The sequence below is a fragment of the Phoca vitulina genome, unplaced genomic scaffold, assembly GCF_004348235.1.
Source record: "Phoca vitulina isolate PV1807 unplaced genomic scaffold, GSC_HSeal_1.0 scaffold25, whole genome shotgun sequence".
Classification (NCBI taxonomy): domain Eukaryota; kingdom Metazoa; phylum Chordata; class Mammalia; order Carnivora; family Phocidae; genus Phoca; species Phoca vitulina.
The window spans coordinates 40,701,527-40,723,037 of NW_022589728.1; the positions used below are offsets into that span (position 1 = coordinate 40,701,527).

Genomic DNA, 21,511 nt, shown 5'->3' on the forward strand with positions numbered 1-21,511 from the left:
GAAATTTCTGACAATCTCGTTTGTATGTCTGTGGTTTTCTATAACTATTTCATATTCAACCAAAAATAAGTCTTTTTTCCTTCTTTTTTTTAACCAAGTTATAGCGCTCAAAAAAAGCACACAGGGGTATTTTTCTTCTCTAAAACAATTTTTGTGAACCCTCTAAAGAGGCTGTGGGTTGTTCTTTTGGAAGTCTGACCATGGAGTCTTCCTATCCATGAAACATCAATTTAAGGAACAAAATGTACTTTACAGCTGGTACTATCTGAGAACAAAGCCAAGAGGTATGACAAGTTTCTATAATTCCCCAGTGAAGATGATAAGAGCAATAGGAGACACTCTAACCTCATCTCCATGCCACGATTTAAGTAAGACAGATAGTTCAAAAGTAAAACATATTCCTCCCCTGAATATTTAGTCTTAAAGAGATAAGAATAATTGCCAACTCCTAGTATTGTTTGTAAACAACTTGGCAAAAAATAAATAAACTCAGTAGTAAGATCAGTCCACTTGCTAGAGACAGAGCCCAGCCTCTCTGATACTCTAATACTAATAATAACACCTACTGGGGGTTTGCCATATGCCAGATGCAATTCTAAACACTTTTAAGTATTATCTCATTAAATTCTCAAAGAGCCCGATGAGGTAGAGCAGTGGAGACAATTGTTATACCCATTTTATGAATGAAGAAACTAGGGCACAATGTTTAAGTGACTTGCCTAAGCTCCTATGGCTATCTGAAATTTCCAGACTGAACTATTCTCTTAGACCAGCTTGGGAAGGGTATCAAGGAGCCTCCCTCATCCCTTGTTAGTTATTTAAGCACCACCCTCTTGTCCAAGCCAAAGACGGTGTTCTTGGTTCTCAGGGAGCACCCCTGTGTCCTAAAAATTCAGTCTGACTTCTTTTCTCTTGAGCTGTCCCCCTTGATTCTTCTTCTTGGGTTTCAAGACACCCAAAGCACCTTCCCCCAGGCCTGGGTATCATGTGTAGCACTCTAGAATTTCTCTACTTCAACAACCTTGAGAGCAAATAAGTATGTTTGTTCTTTTTGGCATTTGTAAGTCCTTATGGAGATAACCTAAATAATAAATAAGACTTTAGTAAAGACCTAAGTCTGAAATTCTCATGGCTGTGAGTCCTGACACATTTTCTTAGCTGGTAAAGCAAACTACCTCTTGCTTTCATTCCTTTTTTCACCCTGAAGGTGAGGTTCATTAATTCAACATTTCAACAATTAAATATCCTCTTAAGATAGACAATAGATATGATGGGATGGGCCATTCCAGTGCCCCTTAACAACACCCGTGCAGAAAAACCTCAGGGGAACTACAAACTGAGACTCATAACATTAATACATTTTATCCCCTTTCACAGATACTACCTGTGAGTTAATCTCCACAACAACCAGAGAGGTGTTGTTATCCCCATTTTATTGATGAGAAGTTGGGGCTCAGAAGAGTTAAACATCTTATTCATGATCGATCATTAAAATAATGGGGCGGGCACAAGGTTTTGGTTATCTGCTTCTAAATCCAGTGCTCTTTCATTAATCCACAGCTTTCATGTCAAGGAGCTCCTGATATTCCAGAAAAGACAAGATCTGGGTGGAGACAAGAGCAGATTTCCAGGATCTAAGGTAGAAGGGGACCCAGGGTAAGAGCTCCAGCCATGGGGAGGGGAAGAGGGGGACATGTGAATGAAGAGGAGAGGCACATATAGGAGATGGAGTTGCAGGAGGGTGGTCTCCAAGGGTACAGGTTGCCTACTTGACTCCTACTCTTAGCCAGTCCTATGTCTGTCCCTCAGGCTATGATGGGATGAGTCTACTGGATAAAGACTTTCTCACAAGAATAAGAAGAAGCCTTTCAAAAATATTTACAGTTCCTATTCAAATCATGTATATACACATGATTTGTGCACCATATACAACCCACTCCAGTGCAGCCAAATCCCATACTACTGACAGTAAACAGACATTAGTGGTATCTACTTGGAAGCTGAGGGTGAGCAAAGTTCTCTTTTAAAGCTTGTGTGTGTGTGTGTGTGTGTGTGTGTGTGTGTGTGTGTGTGTATCTGAATCCAAGCTGGTAAAGTCCAGCGTTTACCCATGATAATAAACTAATAAACTCCAGAGACTTGGGGCCAGAGACTTTATCTACTTAGTTTGTTTTATAATTATGCTATGAACAAATGTACCAAATAAATACATCAGTGAAGATCATGAGAGTGGGCCTCCACAAAGTGAGGCCATTTATCTACTAGTCTCAAGACACTCCTTGGGCACTACCTGAGTGATTTTGATGGGGTGAGGATCAGTTGAGTTTTCTACGATCTCCACAGGTTTTGGTGTTTTCCAAATATTCTCCTTCACCATAATATCCACAGATGTGCTGTCACTGAAAGAATTCTCATTCTGGCCTCCCATGTCCTTTACTGAGACCACCAGATTGTAGTTAGGATTCTTACTGGGATCCAGTGCCTGAGATCCTATGGGAAGTAGGAGAGAAAAAGAAACATCTCCAAAGGTAACACAGATCTAGGTCCCTTTTTCTGACTCAGAGAGTCTCACGAGGGCATCACTTGACTTACCTTCTAGGGTAAGTGAAATTGCCCCTGTTTTGTTGTTGATCTGAAAGTACATGATGTTGTTGATCTTGGGAAGCTGAATGATAATTTCATAAATAAGCTGACCATTGGGAGTGGTGGGATCATCCAGGTCTGTAGCATTGACATACATGAAGGGCTTTCCTGTTTAACAAAATATCCCCAGAGGGGAAAAAAAAGATGTTAATTGAAATCCAAACCAACCATAGCCACTTTTATCTTCTAAGATAAAATTCTTAGGGGAATGGGGGAATTTATACTAATGGGGAAATAAATCTTTATTCTACTTCCTTCCACTAAGATGGGGTTTCTCAAAGTATGGTCCAAGGATTTGTAGGGGTCTTTGAGATTATTTTTAGGTTTGATGGAGTAAAAAACTCATGCATGTGTAAAAGATCCACTGAAGCACAAGATAATTCAATGGATTTTAGCATAAAGGAGTATCAAAAAAAAGACATTGATAGAGTTTTAGATTTCACATTGCCATCAGCCTTTAAGAAACCACCACTTGTTGAGTTCTGGTATAGTATCAAAGAATATCCACAGTTATCTGAAAATGCTATTACAATACTCCTCCCTTTTCCAACTGCATATCTGTGTGAGGCCAGTTTTGCTTCATATGCTTCAACCAAAACAGCATATGGCAATAGAATGGATGCAGAAAAAGACAAGAATCCAATTGTTTTCAGTGAATTACTCCAGTCACTAAGAGATGTGCAAAGATTAAAACAAAGCCACTCTTAATAATTCCTTTTGTCTTTGAAAATAGTTATTTTTCACTAAAATATGTTGATTATTACTTACCATGAATTAAATTTTTAAAATTCTAATAAAGTAAATATTGGTAGATATAATCAGTGAAGCACTGGAGCCAGCTCATGAGAGCCAATGGTTGAATTTCCAGAAACTTTGTGAGCCAATTATTAACACCATTGGTAGCTTAAAATAAGCCATGGTGGCAGTATTTATACCACAGAGATTGGAAAATGCTACACATCAGGGCTTTTCCCCTCAGAGAGACAGCTATTAAACATTTACCAACACATCACTGGATAGAACCCATATATTTAAAAAAAAAGTTCTTTGGAGTTACTAATAATTTTTAAAAAAACACAGGAGACCAAAAAGTTTGGGAACCACTGATCTAGAAGAGCCTATTAGTAAAGAGAGAAAGAGTAAGACTTGGAAGATTCTTATTTAGCAGAATTCATAAGTGAGTCTTTGGTTGTAAGCTCAGGGATAGAGATGTTCCATGTAATAAAGTGGAAGGAATATTCTCCCCGAGTTATTGGAAGTGGGCATTGAAGAGAGAGATAAAGAAGATTAAGTAACAAAGAGGGAAATTTGACAGTGAGTTGGCAGAAATGGCCAAGAGTTTTTCTGAGAACTCAGAAGTCTAATATTCACATTTATTTTCTTCGTATTCATATTATGACATAATGCTCCCTCATATCCCCAGATCTTCAATAGAGCCACACACCTATGCCTTGATGAGGGGCTTTTATGGAAATGAAGGGTAGAAGCAAAGTGAAGGGATGAGCTGTAAGTAGGAGTTGCAAGTAAGAGAAGAAAAGGAACTGGGAGCCAACAGTGACCATGAGCATGAAGATTTCTGAGAGAATTTAGGAGAATGAGCTCACCTCTCCAGAGTATTCTTGAGTGTCCTAGAGCTCTAATGTGTTCTAAAGCTCATTCTAGAATCATAGTTCTCAACTGGGGTGATTTCACCCCCCACGTGACATTTGACAATGTCTGAAGGCATCTTTGTTGTCACAGCTTGGGAGGAGGGGTTGCTACTGGCATCTGGTGAGTAGATAGATGTCAGGGATCCTGCTAAACACCCTACAATGCACGGAAGAGCCCCTGACAAAAAGAGAATTATCGGTCCCAAGATGTCAATAGTGCCAAAGCTGAGAAGCCATGTCTTAGAGCAATGAGGATAATAAAATAACTCCTAGAGGACTGCTGTGAAATTAAAGTATGACAGGAAGTGCTTAAGGAGTGATGCTGCAGCTGTTAGCCACACAAATCTGCCCCTTCTGCCTGATATTCTTCACCTTTCCATAAATATCTCCGGACTCCTGCCTTTTACCTGGACGAGAATTCTGTCTTACTGAGCCTTCATACTTTTTCTGGAGAAATGTGGGTCGATTGTCATTGATGTCCTTCACTTCTATGGTGATGGGAACTGGGCCCTCCACTATAGCTCCTTGAGCATCCAGGGCTGAGACCTGATGAAGAAAGGAAAAGGAAACCACCTTGATGAGTCTGATCTTCATATCACACACCCAAAAGTCAGTTGAAGGAAATTAGAGCTCAAAGACCCAATAACCTGGTGACTGTAAGGGAGAAAGACACCCATAAAAGCCCCATACTGTGAGCTACTAAAATAGGGACCCAATCAGTTAAACTCTGCTAATCACGTCTGTGTTCTCCAAGCAGTAAGGTATGCTGGACACTGGACATGCTTCTTTTCTAAATATAAGTCAATGAAATAAGAACATTTTGACCCTTAAGGCTATGGAGGTGCCATGTGCTCTGACAGAGCATTTTAGTAGTCAACCTGCAAAGCCAATAGAAGTTACCAGATGGGAAGTTTTGCTTGCCATTTTTTCTACAATTAGCTCTCTACCATTCCTATGTATTCAGATGCCAACCATAAAAAACTAAGGAGGACAAAGAGGGAGAAGGGTCTCTTTAGTCAGAGCCTCTGAACATTGGTTACTTCTGCTTCTTTCAAGGCCCACAGGAGTTCCATCCCCGCACTGATGCTGCCTTCTCTGTGGGTCCAAAACCCACACAACAGCCACAGGCAGATACCACTGAAATATCAGAGAAGCACTGGCTTGTTTTGATCCAGGTGTTTGAGCATGGCCAGACTTGAACAAGTAATGCCATCTGAGGGCTTTGGCAATTCAAATTGAGTTACTCTGGTTAAAAGGCCTGAGGAAGAGGGTATCTTTGCTATACCCAAAGGGGTATCCCTTCGTAGTTGGTAAAAAATGGACAAATGAGATTTGCAAAGCATGCCATTAACGTCAAGAGAGCTGTAACAGGATTCTACGGAAGAGATGAAGGTGCCAGTGATACTTCTAGGACAAAGCTAAAGGATGCTCAGAGAGGTTGGAGTTAGGTTCCTTTGACTCTTCTCAAGTCACCTGGAGTTTGTGAACAGCTCTTCTTTCTCTGTCCAAGGCTCCGTTATAATATAGAAGTCCATCTGGTTGTATCTGAAATATGCCATCTGTCTCTCCAGTTAGATTGAAAGTCACAGCAGGAGGACTGGCCTTAAACTGGGAAAAGGCAAAAATCAGATTAGGCTGTAAGGAAACACAATGTTGTAGAATTTGTAGAAAGTCGCCAATTTCAGGTAACATTTTCATTTGTATAATCACTAAATAAGATCTGAGCTTTTAAAGTGATACATTCTAGGGGGCCTGGGTGGTTCATTCGTTAAGCGTCTGCCTTCGGCTCAGGTCATGATCCCAGGGTACTGGGATCGAGCCCCGCATCGGGCTCCCTGCTCCACGGGAAGCCTGCTTCTCCCTCTCTCACTCCCCCTGCTTGTGTTCCCTCTCTCACTGTGTCTCTCTCTGTCAAATAAATAAATAAAATCTTTTAAAAATAAATAAATAAAATTAAGTGATACATTCTAGGGGCGCCTGGGTGGCTCAGTCAGTTAAGCGCCTGCCTTCTGCTCGGGTCATGATCTCAGGGTCCTGGGATTGAGCCCCACATCAGGCTCCCTGCTCAGCGGGGAGTCTGCTTCTCCCTCTCCCTCTGCCCCGCTGCCCCCCATCCTCTCTCTCTCTCTCTCTTTCTCTCTCTCTCTCTGTGTCTCTCAAATAAATAAATAAAATCTTAAAAAAAAATAAAATGATACATTCTAAAAATTTGCTTGAACATTAACTATTTAACCTTTAAAATACATTTCCTTCAAGAAACAATGTATGATATAATTTAATACATTGACAAAAGCCAATTGATGCTTTAAATTGTAGCTGGAGTTAGATGAGATTTTTTTCTGAGAATATCTGAGAGCTTTAACATTGCTAGCTTCTAAGAAACATTAAAAGAAATAACTTTATTGCTAGGATAAAAAAAGATGTCATCTGGTACTTCTAAACATTGTGACAAAGGTCAAGAGACATTTTAATATTAAAGAAAACAATTCCGAAGTGGCTTTAACTTGATAAAATTCTATATGACAATCTCTTAATTACGTTTTCAGAAGTGAAGAAAATATCAATAATTATTCATGGAAGAGTTATAGCACTTTTAAGACCACAAGGATAGAAAATTCACATAAAATAAAGCAGACATAAAAGTTTGTTCAACCTCATTAATAATTTTAATACACATTTATAATTTTTATTAACATTAAAAATCAATAACAGCCAATGTTGTACAGGACATAAAGAAACACATATATTATTGATGGAAGTGTAAATTAGCACAAATTTCCCTTTGGAAATCACCTGAGGCATAGAATGTAGTCTTTGATAGCAAACATCACTTAACAGAATTTATCCTAAGGAAATATTTCTCCAACAATAAACTACATGCTTGTAGTATAAGTAGCCTTATTTACAATGCTGGAAAGTTGAAAACTCCTAATGAACAAAAACTAAAGATGATAATATTATTACAGCACATAAAGTTGATAAAACATTAACCATTAAAATGTTCATTCTACAAATTATGAAGCAGCATAAGAAAAAATGATATTATGGAAAGTAACAAAAGGAGACTATAAGAGTAAATCTAAACTATGATTGTAACAGTACCAAAAGCATTCATGTCAGTGGGCAAGATATGGGAAAAAAACTAGTTAATGTGCTAAGTGGGTAGAACTGTGAGTGAATACTTTTTTGTGTTTGCTTGTTGATATTATGTTGTTTATATAATAAAGAAAAGTGTTACTATTTTAAGGATATCAGTGTTTTAAGTATATCAATGGGAAAGATGGAATAAGGATCTGAAAAAAAACTTTTCCTCCATAAAAGCAATGAGAAACTGGAAAAAAAATTATAAATAAATATCAACTTTTTCAGAACCTTGGAAATTAACCAAATGCTTGCAAGATCCAAGAAGTGTTTAATTAAGAAAATTACTATCAATAAGAACCAAGTTTTGTTATTACTTTGACTTGCCCTAATTCCATTGTCTTTTCTCAAGATATGCATTAACCTTGAAATCCAACAGCCTCACAGCCTCAGTACTATGGAGGGGGCAGAAAGGGTTTGGAGTTTCCCAAAATCCCCATTCCCAGACAACTGCTGTTATCTGACCTATCTGGAGTTCCCTGGAAACACCTACTCAAAGGGCTTGTCTTTATCTGACCTCAGAGTTCACTCACTGCAAATGGTTTTTCTCTTGGGGAATTTGTCAAAAATAATCATCAGCAATTGTTTAACATTGCAGCTACCTGAGGCAGTGATAACAGTTGATACAAACAAGAAGCTGACCAAAATACTTAAAAAGTTCATCTGGGAAGTAAGATGACCCTAGGGGGCATTGAAAATCTCCAATATAGGGGTGCCTGGGTGGCTCAGTTGGTTAAGCATCCAGCTCTTGATTTCAGCTCAGGTCATGATCTCAGTCCCAAGATTGAACCCTGCATCAGGCTCTGCACTCAGCGAGGAGTCTGTTTCACTCTCCCTCTCCCTCTGCCTATCCCCCTGCTTGCGCTCGCTCTCTCTATATAAAATAAATTAATAAATCTTTAACAATAATTAAAAATAAGAAAAAAACAAGATTGAAATAACTGAAATCAGGAATGTAAAAGGGAACATTGCTACCAACCTTACAGAGATAAAAAGGGTTAATGAGAATATGATAAGTAATTATTTCCCCCATGAATTAGACAACCTCAGTGAAATGGATGAATTCTTACACAGGCGGAAACTGTCAAAACTAACTAAAAAACAAATAGGAAATCTGAATAAAACTATAACAAGTAAAGAGATTGAATTAGTAATTAAAAACTTACAAAAGGAAAGCTCAGTACCAGTTGGCTTTACTGGTAAATTCTACTTAACACATAAAGAAAAAATAACACCAAATCTTCACAGATGCTACCAAAAAGTAGAGTAGGGAATACTTCCCAATTCATTCCAGGAGGATAGTATCATCCTGACATGCAAATCAGAAGAGACAACCCAATAAAACTGCAGACCACTATTTCTTATGAATATAGATGCAAAAACCTTCAACAAAATACTAGCAAACTGAATCTAGCCACATATAAAAACAATTATATGCCATGACCACGTAGAATTTATACCAGAATATGAGGCTGGTTCAATATACGAAAATCAATTAATTTAATACCCTATGTTGATAGAATAAAGGACAAAACCAAATGAATATCTCAATAGAGGCAGGAAATCATTTGACAAAATCCAACATTCTTTCTTGATTAAAAAAGAATACTCAACAAACTAGGAATAAAAGGTAATTTCCTCTGTATCTTTGGGTTAAATAACTAGTAGTGCAAAAATACAGATGTAGTGGGGCGCCTGGGTGGCTCAGTTGGTTAAGCGACTGCCTTCGGCTCAGGTCATGATCCTGGAGTCCCTGGATCGAGTCCCGCATCGGGCTCCCTGCTCGGCAGGGAGCCTGCTTCTCCCTCTGACCCTCCCCCATCTCATGTGCTCTCTCTCTCTCATTCTCTCTGTCTCAAATAAATAAATAAAATCTTTAAAAAAAAAAAAAAAATACAGATGTAGTGAAAAGAAGGGGCACATGCACCCCAATGTTCATAGCAGCAATGTCCACAATAGCCAAACTGTGGAAGGAACCAGGAGGCCCTTCAACAGATGAATGGATAAAGATGCGATACATATATATAATGAAATATTACTCAGCCATCAGAAAGGATGAATACCCACCATCTGCATCGACATGCATGGAACTGGAGGGGATTATGCTAAGTGAAATAAGTCAATCAGAGAAAGATAATTATCATATGGTTTCACTCATATGTGGAACATAAAGAATAGTGCAGAGGACCACAGGGGAAGGGAGGGAAAACTGAATGGGAAGAAATCAAAGAGGGAGACAAACCATGAGAGTCTCTGGATTCTGGGAAACAAACTGAGGGTTACAGAAGGGAGGCCGGTGGGGGAATGGGGTAACCGGGTGATGGGTATTAAGGAGGGCACGTGTGGGATGAGCACTGGGTGTTATATGTGACTAATGAATCATTGAACACTACAACAAAAATTTATGATGTACTACTATATGCTGGCTAACTGAACATAATAAAAAAAAAAAAAGAAGGTAATTTCCTCCACCTGATAAAGGGCATCTAAGAAAAACCCACACCTAACCTTATAATTAATGGTGAAAGAATAAAAGCTTTCCCCCAAAAGATTAGAAACAAGAAAAGATTTCCCAATCTTGCCACTGTATTCAAGGTCCTAGGCAAGAAAAAGAAATAAAAAGCATCCAGATTAGAAAGAAAGAAGTAAAACTATCCTATTCACAGATGACATGATTTTATATATGGAAAATCCTAAGGAATCTAAAAAATATATTACTGCTAATAAACAAGTCCAATAAGGTTGCAGAATAAAATATCAATATAAAAAATCAATTGTATTTCTACATGCAAGCAAAGAACAATCTAAAAATGATATTAAGAAAACAATTTCATTTATAACCCGATTGAAAAGAATAACATACTTCAGGATAAATTTAACCGAAGAAATATAAGATTTGTAAAGCGAAAACTATAAAACATTGTTGAAAAAAATTAAAGAAGATCTAAATAAATGGAAAAACATCCCATCAAAATTAAAAGCCTTTGTGCTTCAAATGGCACTATCAAGAAAATGAGACGAAAATCCATAGAATGTGAGAAAATATTTGCAAATCATATATCTGATAAGGAGCTTGTATGCAGAATATATAAAGAGCTCTAACAACCCAATTAAAAAATAGGCAAAAGATTTCTCCAAAGAAGATATACAAATAGCCAATAAGCACATGAGAAGATACTCAACATCATTAGTCATTAGGGAAATGCAAACCCAAACCACAAAGAAAAAAATAATACCATTTCACCCCCATGAGGATAGCTGTAATAAAAAACACAGATAATAACAAGCATTGGCAAGGATGTAGAGAAATTGGAACCCGTATACAATGCTGGTAAGATTGTAAAATAGTTTAGTTGCTTTGAAGAACAGTTTTACGGTTCTTCAACAAGTTAAGCACTGAATTAACTATGACCCAGCAATTCCACTCCTAGGTATATATCCAAAAGAGTTGAAAACATATGTCCTCACAAAAAGTTGTACATGATTGTCCATAATAGCATTATTCATCATAGCCATAAATGTCCATCAGTTGATAAATGGCTATTGAAAATGTGGTATATACCCATACAATGGAATATTATTCAGCTACAAAAAGGGAATAAAGTATTAATACCTGCTACAATACAGATGAACTTTGAAAACATGCTAAGTAAAAGAAACCACACACAAAAGCCCACATGTATGACTCTATTTACATTAAATGCCCAGATAGGCAAATCTACAGATACTGAAAGTAGATTTGTGTTTACCAGGGGCTGGGAAGAGAGAATGGGGACTGTTAATAGATACAGGGTTTCTTTGAGGCTCGTGAAAATGTTCTGGAACTCGATAGTGGTGATAGTTGCACATCTTTGTGATATATTAAAAATCCATGATTTGTACATTTTAAAAGAGTAGACTTTATGGTGTGTAAGCTAAATCTCATTAGAAAGGGAAAAACTGACCTAGCTCAGATTTGTATCATACTATCTTATGATCTGGAAACCCCTAGGGTACTGAGCTAGTTGTAAATCCTCAATGAAAGAAGTCTGTGGCTGTTTAATTCTTTTTTTTTTTTTCTTTGTTCTGTTTTTTAAGATCTCTTACCAACCCAAGGACCAGTCTCATGGGGCAATGAGCTCGCTTTGTGTCTCCCAAACTCCAGGCAAGAATACGTCAAGTGGTGCTAAAGGAAGGGATCTGTACAACTCCTCCCACCACTGTAATGAAGAGTTCAAAGTGCATCTTACTACTAAGTTTGCTGCATCCTCTCCACATACAAAGATGGAGAAGGCATGGTATGCTTGACTAGGAGTCACGAGACCTGTTTTCTAATCTCAGCTCTGCTATTAACTTATTTAAGCCTCAGTGTCCTTATCTGTAAAACAAGTGGTTGGTACCAAAAGTCTCCTAGGTCTACAGAGATTCTGAGATCTTAGGAAGGAAATCCCCTTCATCTCCCACTCCTCTACTCCAACACACTCACCCATAAATAAGAAATGTTCAGCCATGACAACTGGCCAAAAAGAGATAGGCTTTGTAGGGTGGTTAATGGAAAAAGAACAGAAAAAGAAGTAAAGCAACTCAAGGAATGGGACCCTCAGAGACTGAAATCATCCTATCCAGCCAGTTTCTAGGTCTGTGAGGTGTGCAACTTTGGGATTGCCTCTATGTGGTCCTGATTCCATTCACTGGAATGTGGACCTGTGCTCACAGAAAACCTATTCGATACTGCCCATCCTTGGTACATGCTTTTCCCTCTGGCAGCACAGGGCAGGTGTTCAGCAACCCTCCATTGCTCCCACAGTACATGGGGTGGGGGTCATGGGCACACCCCAAAGGCTCATCAAACCATCCTCAACCACTCCAAGGCCAAGTGGGCTCCCCCAGAAGATTTCTGGTAAATGCAGGAGTATGTTTTTCTCCCTCCCCATTATATTTCCAGGATTTTTTCAGTGTCCTTTATAGCTGGAGTCTCTTATTCCCATCTAGAGGCCACCCCTCAGTCTGATGCTTTCTCAGTTATCTAACTACAGAAGATGACCACCTCCCAGCATGGCCAACCCATAGGCAAGGGCCCAGGGATGGGTTCAGAGGAGGTACTAAGGAAAAGCACACCATTCCAGTGCTACTCCAAAGAACCTGCATCTTCCAATGCTTCAAGCAGCATACTCATTGGACGGACAGTCAGGTGGCCATTCCACTCCAGAGGCTTGTTCTCTTCCCACCCTGGGGGAGAAGCAGAACCTATAGGTACCAAGCTCCCCACCCCAGGGAAGGGAGCACTCCCCCCAGACACAGTTGAAGAAGTCTGAATGAGAATGTCATGCACAAGCCCTCACAAGACCGAGGCACCCATCTCTCTGTTTAACTTAGCTTCTGAAATCATTCTTGATAATGAGATCTGCCATGCCTCTATTTTATTTCCTTCTATACAGTTGATTAAGGAGTAAAGTCCACTGCAAGAGCCTGTAAAATCAAGATAACAGTGATCAAGAAGAGCCATTACCTGGAATATGACTTGACTCACTTCTTGGCCTTCAAAAATAGAAAATGTCTTGGGTTCCAGGGGTCCACTAAACTTCCCCTCTTGGCTATATCCAATTGTCTGTTAAAAAAGGAAAGACAAAGAGAAAAATTGGCATACCCATCATTATGAATATATACGTGCCTCTCGCTGATTTTATTAAGGCTTCCAGGACTGATATATGAAACACAAGATTCTAAACTAGCTCAAAACAATGCAAAATGTAGTCAAAACAGGTGGAAAGAGATTTTTGATATTCTTGAGCTTCTACTATGTCAAGATGGCTTGCCATGAGCCTTACACTTTCTCATTTGACCATTCCAGCAATCACCGTATGGGGAGAATATTAACACTGCCATGTTACAAGTGAGGCTCACAGAGGTGAAGCTACTTGCGCAGAGTAAATTCCACAAGTGGCTGACAGGGCACACACAGGGGGGTCTGACTGAACCAGTTTCTATCTTCCCACAGTGCCACTCTGCCTTCTAAATACCACACAGTTTTATACCAGCTTCTTAAAACACCTCTCCTCTACTCCAGTTAGTTTATAAGAACATTTCTGGCAGATTGCCAGCACCCCACAGTTTAGTCACTTCAAGGACAACTGAATTTATAAGGGAGAGAAATATGTGGATGTGTTGAGTCCAGTGCTTACTCTGCACACCATTACATGGTACATTTTAGTCAAATCTGAATCTGAATTTGAACTGTGACTTCAAGAAACACTTCCTGTTTTAACATTTGATTAGCAATCTATACTCATGTAGGAAAAAAAAAAAAAGAACAAAATGTTTACTTTAAGCAGTAGCCCTACGATGTTTCTAAAGCCCAAAGCCCCTGAACTTGAGAGGCAAGCAGCCTCTGCAGACCCCCAAATCCAGGGAAAAGAGAAATCAGTATGTGCTGAGCTCAGTCCTGAGCAGTTAATCCTGACAACAACTTGGGGACAAATTCTTACAGTTAGCTCCGTTTTACAGGCAATGAGACTAAGATGCTGAGAGGTGAAGCAATTTGCCCAGGTTGGGACGGGAAGCAGGATTCGAACCTACGACTGCGATGGGTGCTCTCAGCCACTGTGCCCCACTACCCACCAGAGGGAGCAAAAATGGCCAGGACAATCTGGCAGGAAGACAGGAGCATCAAGGATGTGCAGGAGGGTGTGACTCCCACTGTCCCCAGCCCAGGAGGATGAGGAGCCTACTGCAGCCCCTGCCATCCCTCCATCTTCCACCATGACTGTGCCTCTAAAGGAAGCTGAGCACAACGTGCGGCACACACAGCGACAGCCAGCCATCAGCCCACCCACAAAGGGCACCCTCTAGAACGAGGGACTTAGCACCCATACCCAAAGCTGGTGTCCCCTCCTTCTTGTGTGATTCTTCAGGTCTCCAACTTGTGCAGAAACCAGGGGTGGGATAGGTTAGGATCAGAAGTATAATATGAGAAGTAGATGGTTCGGGAGCTAGAGAGGTAAAACCAAGAAAGTAAGAAGAACTAGGGGGAAGAGAACTTGGTTTTTTCCACTTCTTTAGGGAGAGCAAGTACACTCTTGGGATGGACATACTGAGAATAATAATCGGGATAAGAGTATGGGGGAAAAGCTTCCACTATGCCCCTTGGTTCACTGAATCTCGATTAACTTGATACCAGTTATCTGGCAAATGAAAACACAGAGGGCTTTGGAATCTGGTCTCCTCACCCTCAGAGTTGTAGCAGGCCCATGGACTAGCTGCCCCCAGCCATCGCCCACCTCTCTCCCTTGGGAAGGCAAGATGTCTCTTTCCCAGACTCCCCTGCAGCCATCAGGGCAGCCAAGTGACCCAGTTTTGGCTCATGAAACAAAAGGTGAAATCTGCTGGGGGAGTCCTGGTCAAGCTTTTATTTTCCCAATGAAAAAAGACAGATGTGGCTGGATTTGCCACCCCCTTCTCTGTTGTTCTTGCTCAGACAATAGACCTCATGTCTATGGCTGTGGTTGTTGTCATGAAACCATGAAGGGACAAACCAACTCAAATAATGGGGGAGCAAAGAGAAAGAAGCTCAAGTCTCTGGTCACATCACAGAAATGCAAAACCTGCCTTGGGATGCCCACTTCGGGCTTCTTGTTATCTGAGGAAAAGAAACCTCTCCTTACTAAGCTGCTCCAAAGTTGAACTTCCTGTTGCCTATACTGAAAGCACTCTTAACTGACACAATAATTTTATAGACTTCTAGCTCATCAATTCCTTTTAAGGACTATCTTCCTCTGGGAGCTCTTTCTCCCTCATACTCCTTTTCCACATCTTCTCTGGAGGACGGGACACAAGAACTGGAGGTAGACGTCCAGGCACTGCCATGGTCGGTACAGGACAAGGGTGGTGCTTTTCTGTGAGGCCGCTACTTAACAGCAAACTGCCTTCGTCAACTTTGTGCTCACGTCAGCAGGGGCCAGTCTTTCAGCAGTTCACACCAGTGATGGCATCCAGAAGAAACCCCCATTAGTCAGTCTATCTCAGTGGCAAGGTTCAAAGTTGGGTTCTCATAACAGGACAGCAAATCTCCCTTTGTGTCATTAACATGGTTATCGAGGCTATAAAGATTTCAAAGTGCTTGTGCATGTCATGAGTCATCAAGCCATACCGCCAGAACTGGGAAAGACAGTGTGGGGGAACTGGTGAAACGAAAAGAGGGTCCATGCAGGAGTTGGAGGGATAATGCCCACCATCATGCACAAAGAGGTAAAAGGAAGGGAAGGGAACTGTCATTTTTTAATGTTTCCTGTGCAACAGCTGTGGGACTAGACCCCCACACCCACACACACCTATCATTTCTTCTGATCCTCAACAAGATCAGGAAAGTGTCTCCAGAGAAGTCCCACAGCTGAGACAGAGAATGTGGGATGAAGCCAGCTCTGTTGGACCACCAAGCCCCAATTCCGAGCCACACTGCTACCCTGCCTTCCAGGCCAGCAAAGGACACATGCAGCTGCCAGATGTGCCTGCCTGGTAGCCGTCCTCATCATACTTTCCAGCAAGACTTCTCTGCAGGGATAGATAGTATTTATGCCAAACTCTTATTCCTTTCCAGCAAGACTTCTCTGCAGGGATAGATAGTATTTATGCCAAACTCTTATTCCTTTCCAGCAAGACTTCTCTGCAGGGATAGATAGTATTTATGCCAAACTCTTATTCCTTCTAGAAAAAGTATAATCCCAGGCAAAACTCTAGAGTAGGTGGCTTCTCCTTGATTTCTCTGCCTCCCTATTCAGCACACTTTCCCAAACCCAGATCATTCACTTGCTTTCTCTTCAGGGCCCTTGCAATATATTCATGCAATGTTTCTCACTCTCTCTGGGAACCAGTGCTCAGAAAAGAACAGGAGAACCACTGGCAGTATGGGATAAATGACTGGCAATCACTTCACATCGCTATCTCTGCTGAATAAAGCCTTATGCTGAAGGAAAGCTTCAACTAAACTTCCAGTCTTCACAGGAGAGGGTCTGGAAGCAGGGGTGGGTGGAGGCAGGAGAGAGAAGTGGCTCCATCCTAATGCCCCTGCAATCCCACCACACAGGTAGCAACCCGCCCCCGCAACCAGACACAGCTGTGCACGTGGCTATCTCCTGGACAAGGCTCTTGCTGCCAGCAGGGGTTTGGGCATTATTTCTTACTCTAGGTAGAAGTCCCACTGGGCTGCGATTAGAGAGAAGGAAAAATTATATCCCACCTTTTATCCAGAAAAAAAACTATGCATTTCCCATTCTCAGACAAGATAAGCCCACTAATATCAAATTATCATGACAGAATCTTCTCTTAAATCTTGTTGTCTCCTAATATAAGTCCATAATTATATATTTAATTTCCACCCTACTCCTAGCATGGTGCTATGTGCTGAGGCCACAGACATGACTAAAAGATAGTCCTCCTCATGGAAGTCAAAGTCCATATGAGCGTAGACACTGAATATTTAAAATGCTATAGTAAGGGGTGCCTGGGTGACTCAGTCAGTTAAGTGTCTGACTCTTGACTTCAGCTCAGGTCTTAATCTCAGGGTCGTGAGTTCAAGTCCCACATTGGGCTCCAGGCTGGGCCCAATATATGCAGTAGTAATAACAGCCAATAATAAGAATAGCCAATAGACTGTGCCTGTCACCGATCCCAGGGCTCTATAAATGCATTATCTCACTTAATTGCCACAACTACCAAAAAGGCAAGTACTCTTATGAGATCCATTCCACAGGGCAAAAAACTGAGGTTCAGAGCTTAAGTAACTCACCCAAGCTCCTATCACTAGGAAGTGGCAGTGCCAGTTTTGTACCCAGGTCTGACTTCACTACCAGCCTGTGATAATATAGATAGCAAAGGGCATTTGAAGGATGAGAAGAGGAGAGAAGTCAAGAGGAGATGTCTGACCTAGTCCTTACACAGTCCTAGTGACAAGTTTTGAGCCCCAGGTCTGTGCAGAGGCACCTTGCTCATAAAATCTGAACTGTAGCTTCCCCTCCTCCCCCAAGAAGAAGGCTCTGGTTAGGTTTACAAGTCTGGCTCTATTTCATTCTGTAAATATTCTGAACTGTGAGGGTTCTAGAGGGCTCTCAGGAACTCAGAATTTGATGTTATTTTGGGGTCCCAGAAGAAAGGAACCAAGATCTGAGGTGTGAAGATCTAGTAACGTCCTTCTAAGGAGAAAACAAATGCTTCCCCATAATCTTGCTTCATAATACAACAGATTGTTGGGTCAGTATATGATCTTTTATGAGCCTCATGAATAAAACAACATTGGCACCCCACTATCTACCCAAGATCGAGGGCTGGGTCTCTCCAGGTTCCATCCAGCTCCAACTTGTAGAAGCCTGTCAATTGAGAGGGTTGGCTTAACAAATGGCTAAAGACAACTCTGACCAGAAAACTCCAAACCATATATGGGAAGAAAAGCACAGAGCAGAGCAGGGTTGAAAATAGAGAAAATGCTTTTCTTAATATTTCGGTGGTAATTTTTCACGGTCAAAGTAAAAAAAAAAAAAAAGCCAAGATTAAGGGACATAAACTAATATATACACATATACCTAGACTATATATACATATATACCGTATACAAAGACCAATATAGGCTTCAGTCTACTTTTCTTTCCAGATTTCCTGAGCTATACATGAAGGTCTAAATATGAATAGACAGATTTGTTTTAAACCTTGTCCATTAAGTGGTACTGGCTTTTAAGAGCTGAGAAAAAGTACTTCCCTGGTTGCAGGATAGACATATGACTTGTAGCCATTTCACTGGGCAAACTATGGGTCCTTTGTATACAATTTAATTTTGATAGACCTTTTTTAAGTCATGGTAATCATTGTTTCCCTGGTATGAGGTAGAAAATGTCAGAAAATATTCTAGTAAATAAATAAAGAACATCCTCGGGGCACCTGGGTGGCTCAGTCGTTGGGCGTCTGCCTTCAGCTCAGGTCGTGATCCCGGGGTCCTGGGATCGAGCCCCACATCGGGCTCCCTGCTCCTCGGGAAGCCTGCTTCTCCCTCTCCCACCCCCCCTGCTTGTGTTCCCTCTCTCGCTGTGTCTCTCTCTGTCAAATAAACAAATAAAATCTTAAAAAAAAAATAAAATAAAATAAAGAACATCCTCTTACCAAATACAGTATAAGGAGACACAAGCAATGCAGTTGGGCTTGCATCATTGCTGTTTTCTATATTGAAACTCCTGTGAATAAACCAGAGAATAAAAGTGATTAGTTACCAGTATGTTAAAATCCTGTCTTTCCAGCCAGAAAGGATCATTGGACAATATCCAGTTATAAGCCTAGTAGAATGGGATCACTAAAGGCCAGCTTCTTCTCTTTAGGGAACAACCCAGTCTTCCAGAAGCTTCATGATACCTCATCCAGAGGAACACACAAGTCAACATCTCAAAAGAAGCTCATGGTAATTCTATTTCTTTAACTGCTTCGCTTTATTATAATCTTCTCCACTTATAGGTCTTAAATGATAGAAAAGAAGTATAGTTTTCACTTTTATTATATGCATGGGAAAGATATGTTTGGGCAAATGCCAGGATAACTAGATATTAACATTTTAATGGTTCTGATTCAAAGCAGCAAATACATGAGATTCCTCAAACAGAAAGAACTCAAGAATGTTCACAGTCCTTCATTCAAAGACCTCACCAGCCAAACTTTGGTCTTCTAAACATTGTTGTTAACTAGGCAATATGCCTAAGGAAAAGGTATACTTTTTATTACTCCAAAAGCAACCAAATAAGAATACGAACTCTGTCCTTATTCTCTTCTGTTTGGTATTATTTTTCCTTTCTTTCTTGTGGCTTCACATTTTTTAGAAATTATAACTTTCACCCTGAGACACATCATGACTAACTGATTTTAAGATCTGATATAAATTTTCCACATGGCCTGTAAGGCAAGGCTGTTGCCTGTCATAATACTGGACTGCCAACCAAAAGATCAACAAAATGAAAAATGCACTCATTTCACTAAAATTCCAATCGCTTCATTATCTCTAGGGACTAAGGGTGATCCTGGTTTACCGTTTCATCTTTTTCTTTCTTTCTTTTTCTTTTTTTTTCTTTTTTCTACATTGCATTTATCCCACTAATATACTCAGCATGAAAAAAATGGTTACTGAAATTCTAACCACTCTAAAAATGTAGTCCCTGAAATTTTTTAATTCCTTACATTTGGATAGCTTATATTAGAACTTTAAAAAGGTAAAAGCACTATCCCATTTTAGCCTCACAAATGCTACAAATGCCCTGGGAGATAAAGATAGAAATAAGCATTTATTAAGTATCATCTATGAGGTAGATTTGGGGAGGGGCTTTTACCAACAGCGTAACAGTGGTGTAGACAATGGATTCTGAGTCAGAAAGCCTGGACCAGAAACCCAGCTCTACCTTTCACTAGCTGTGCGGGTATTACCACTTAATTTCCCTGCGCCTCAGTTTCCTCAAACAGAAAATACACCACAATTGGGGCGCCTGGGTGGCTCAGTTGGTTAAGCAACTGCCTTCAGCTTGGGTCATGATTCTGGAGTCCCGGGATAGAGTCCCACGTCGGGCTCCCTGCTCAGCGGGGGGTCTGCTTCTCCCTCTGACCCTTCCCCTCTCATGCTCTCTGTCTCCCATTCTCTCTCAGATAAATAAATAAAATCTTTAAAAAAAAAAAAAAAAAGAAAATACACCACAATTGCTCAATAATAAACATGTGAGTTTCTCACGGACAGGATGAGTTAGGAAACGTTATACTAATTTTATATAGGAGGACACGGAGATTCGAAGTTAAGCAATTCGCCTAGTACATAGGTAGGAAGGGACATTGCCATGCTTCCAGCCAGATCTGTCAGAGCCCAAAGACCCAGACCTCTTTTAACTCTTTCTACGGTACCGTAGGTAGCGTGGGAGCTGCTGAGATACGGATGTAGGCACAGAGAAACCGAGATATGAAAAATGTATATGTTGTTTCTACATGCTAAAGCCGGGAAGCAACCTTTCCCAAGGTTCTATAGCTATTTGAAGGAAGAGCTAGGATTAAAACCCTTCAGGACAGTCAGAGTCATAAACTCGGTGAATGTTTAAAAGTTAGCTTTTGCAACAGAGTTAATTTGGTCGTTGTGTATAAACATCATTTTAGAATTGGCTCATTATCCTAAACACAAGACATTTTTCTATGGCTTTCAACTGCTTATGTGGTGTGGAGACCCATGGAAATAAATAACAATGGCGGGCTCTAGCATACTGCAATATCAAATAGGTAAATGAATAAATTATTAAGTCTAACTCGGTTTTTTTTTTTTTTTTTTAATCTAGCGAAATGCACATGATCAGCTTGTAAGAGGAGAAATACAGACGATAATGGCGCATTTGGGGATCATTCTCCTCAAGCTCTTCAGCATTCAAGAGTTTTCAAGTACTGGTCCCCAACTTACTCTTCCAGCCTTATCTCCCACTCCCTTCCCACACTCAGTAACGCTGTCTACCCGGACGGACTCTGTACCCTGAGCCTTCCTGCCTCCACTCTTTGGCACTTGCTGCCCACCCCACCCAGCATGAGGCCAGCTGTTGGACAGTCAATATTTGCACCAGGAAGTTGGATGGAGGTTGTCCTTCCTCACCTCTACATGTACTACGGGTCATACCTTACCTTCTAGGTCCAAATTGTTCATTGATTTTAAAAGCACTGAATTACTATAAAAAGCTTCTCTCATATGACAGATCCTGTGCTAAGAAGCGGGATAACCAAATAAGGGGTAGAGAGTCTGCCTTCATGGAGTTAGAGCCCAAATCCTACTTCCTTCATGAAATCTTTCCTAATTTCCAGCCAGAAGTGTCTTCCTCTCAAAGCCCCTCCTGACTGCATTTTTTAAAATCATTTATTTATATATCTGTGTTATTGCCTGTACTAGAAAACAAAATCCTTCAAGGCAGAGGCCTTATTTTTAAAAGTTTTTTGAACCTCTCACAGTTTGTCAGGCGATGCTTTGCATATATTAATCCCTCAACAGATGTTTGTTAAATTCTAAAACATTTTAATTATCTAACAGTGATATCCTATGAATTTGTCCAATCTATAAGAGC

The 21,511-nt window shown here is 40.4% G+C and overlaps 1 protein-coding gene across 1 annotated transcript in view; it reads right to left on the reverse strand.

Moving 5' to 3' along the window:
• The window catches only part of CDH17 (cadherin 17), a 53,075-nt gene extending 34,473 nt beyond the window's left edge, over positions 1-18,602 (reverse strand). Inside the window, exons 1-6 of the mRNA XM_032421997.1 lie at positions 18,555-18,602; positions 12,922-13,020; positions 5,766-5,900; positions 4,700-4,838; positions 2,593-2,751; positions 2,291-2,490 (exon numbers count right to left, since the gene is read on the reverse strand). Coding sequence (XP_032277888.1) covers positions 2,291-2,490; positions 2,593-2,751; positions 4,700-4,838; positions 5,766-5,900; positions 12,922-13,020; positions 18,555-18,602 — 780 coding nt within the window. The remainder of the gene's footprint in view (positions 1-2,290; positions 2,491-2,592; positions 2,752-4,699; positions 4,839-5,765; positions 5,901-12,921; positions 13,021-18,554) is intronic.
• Between the last annotated feature and the right edge of the window lie 2,909 nt (positions 18,603-21,511).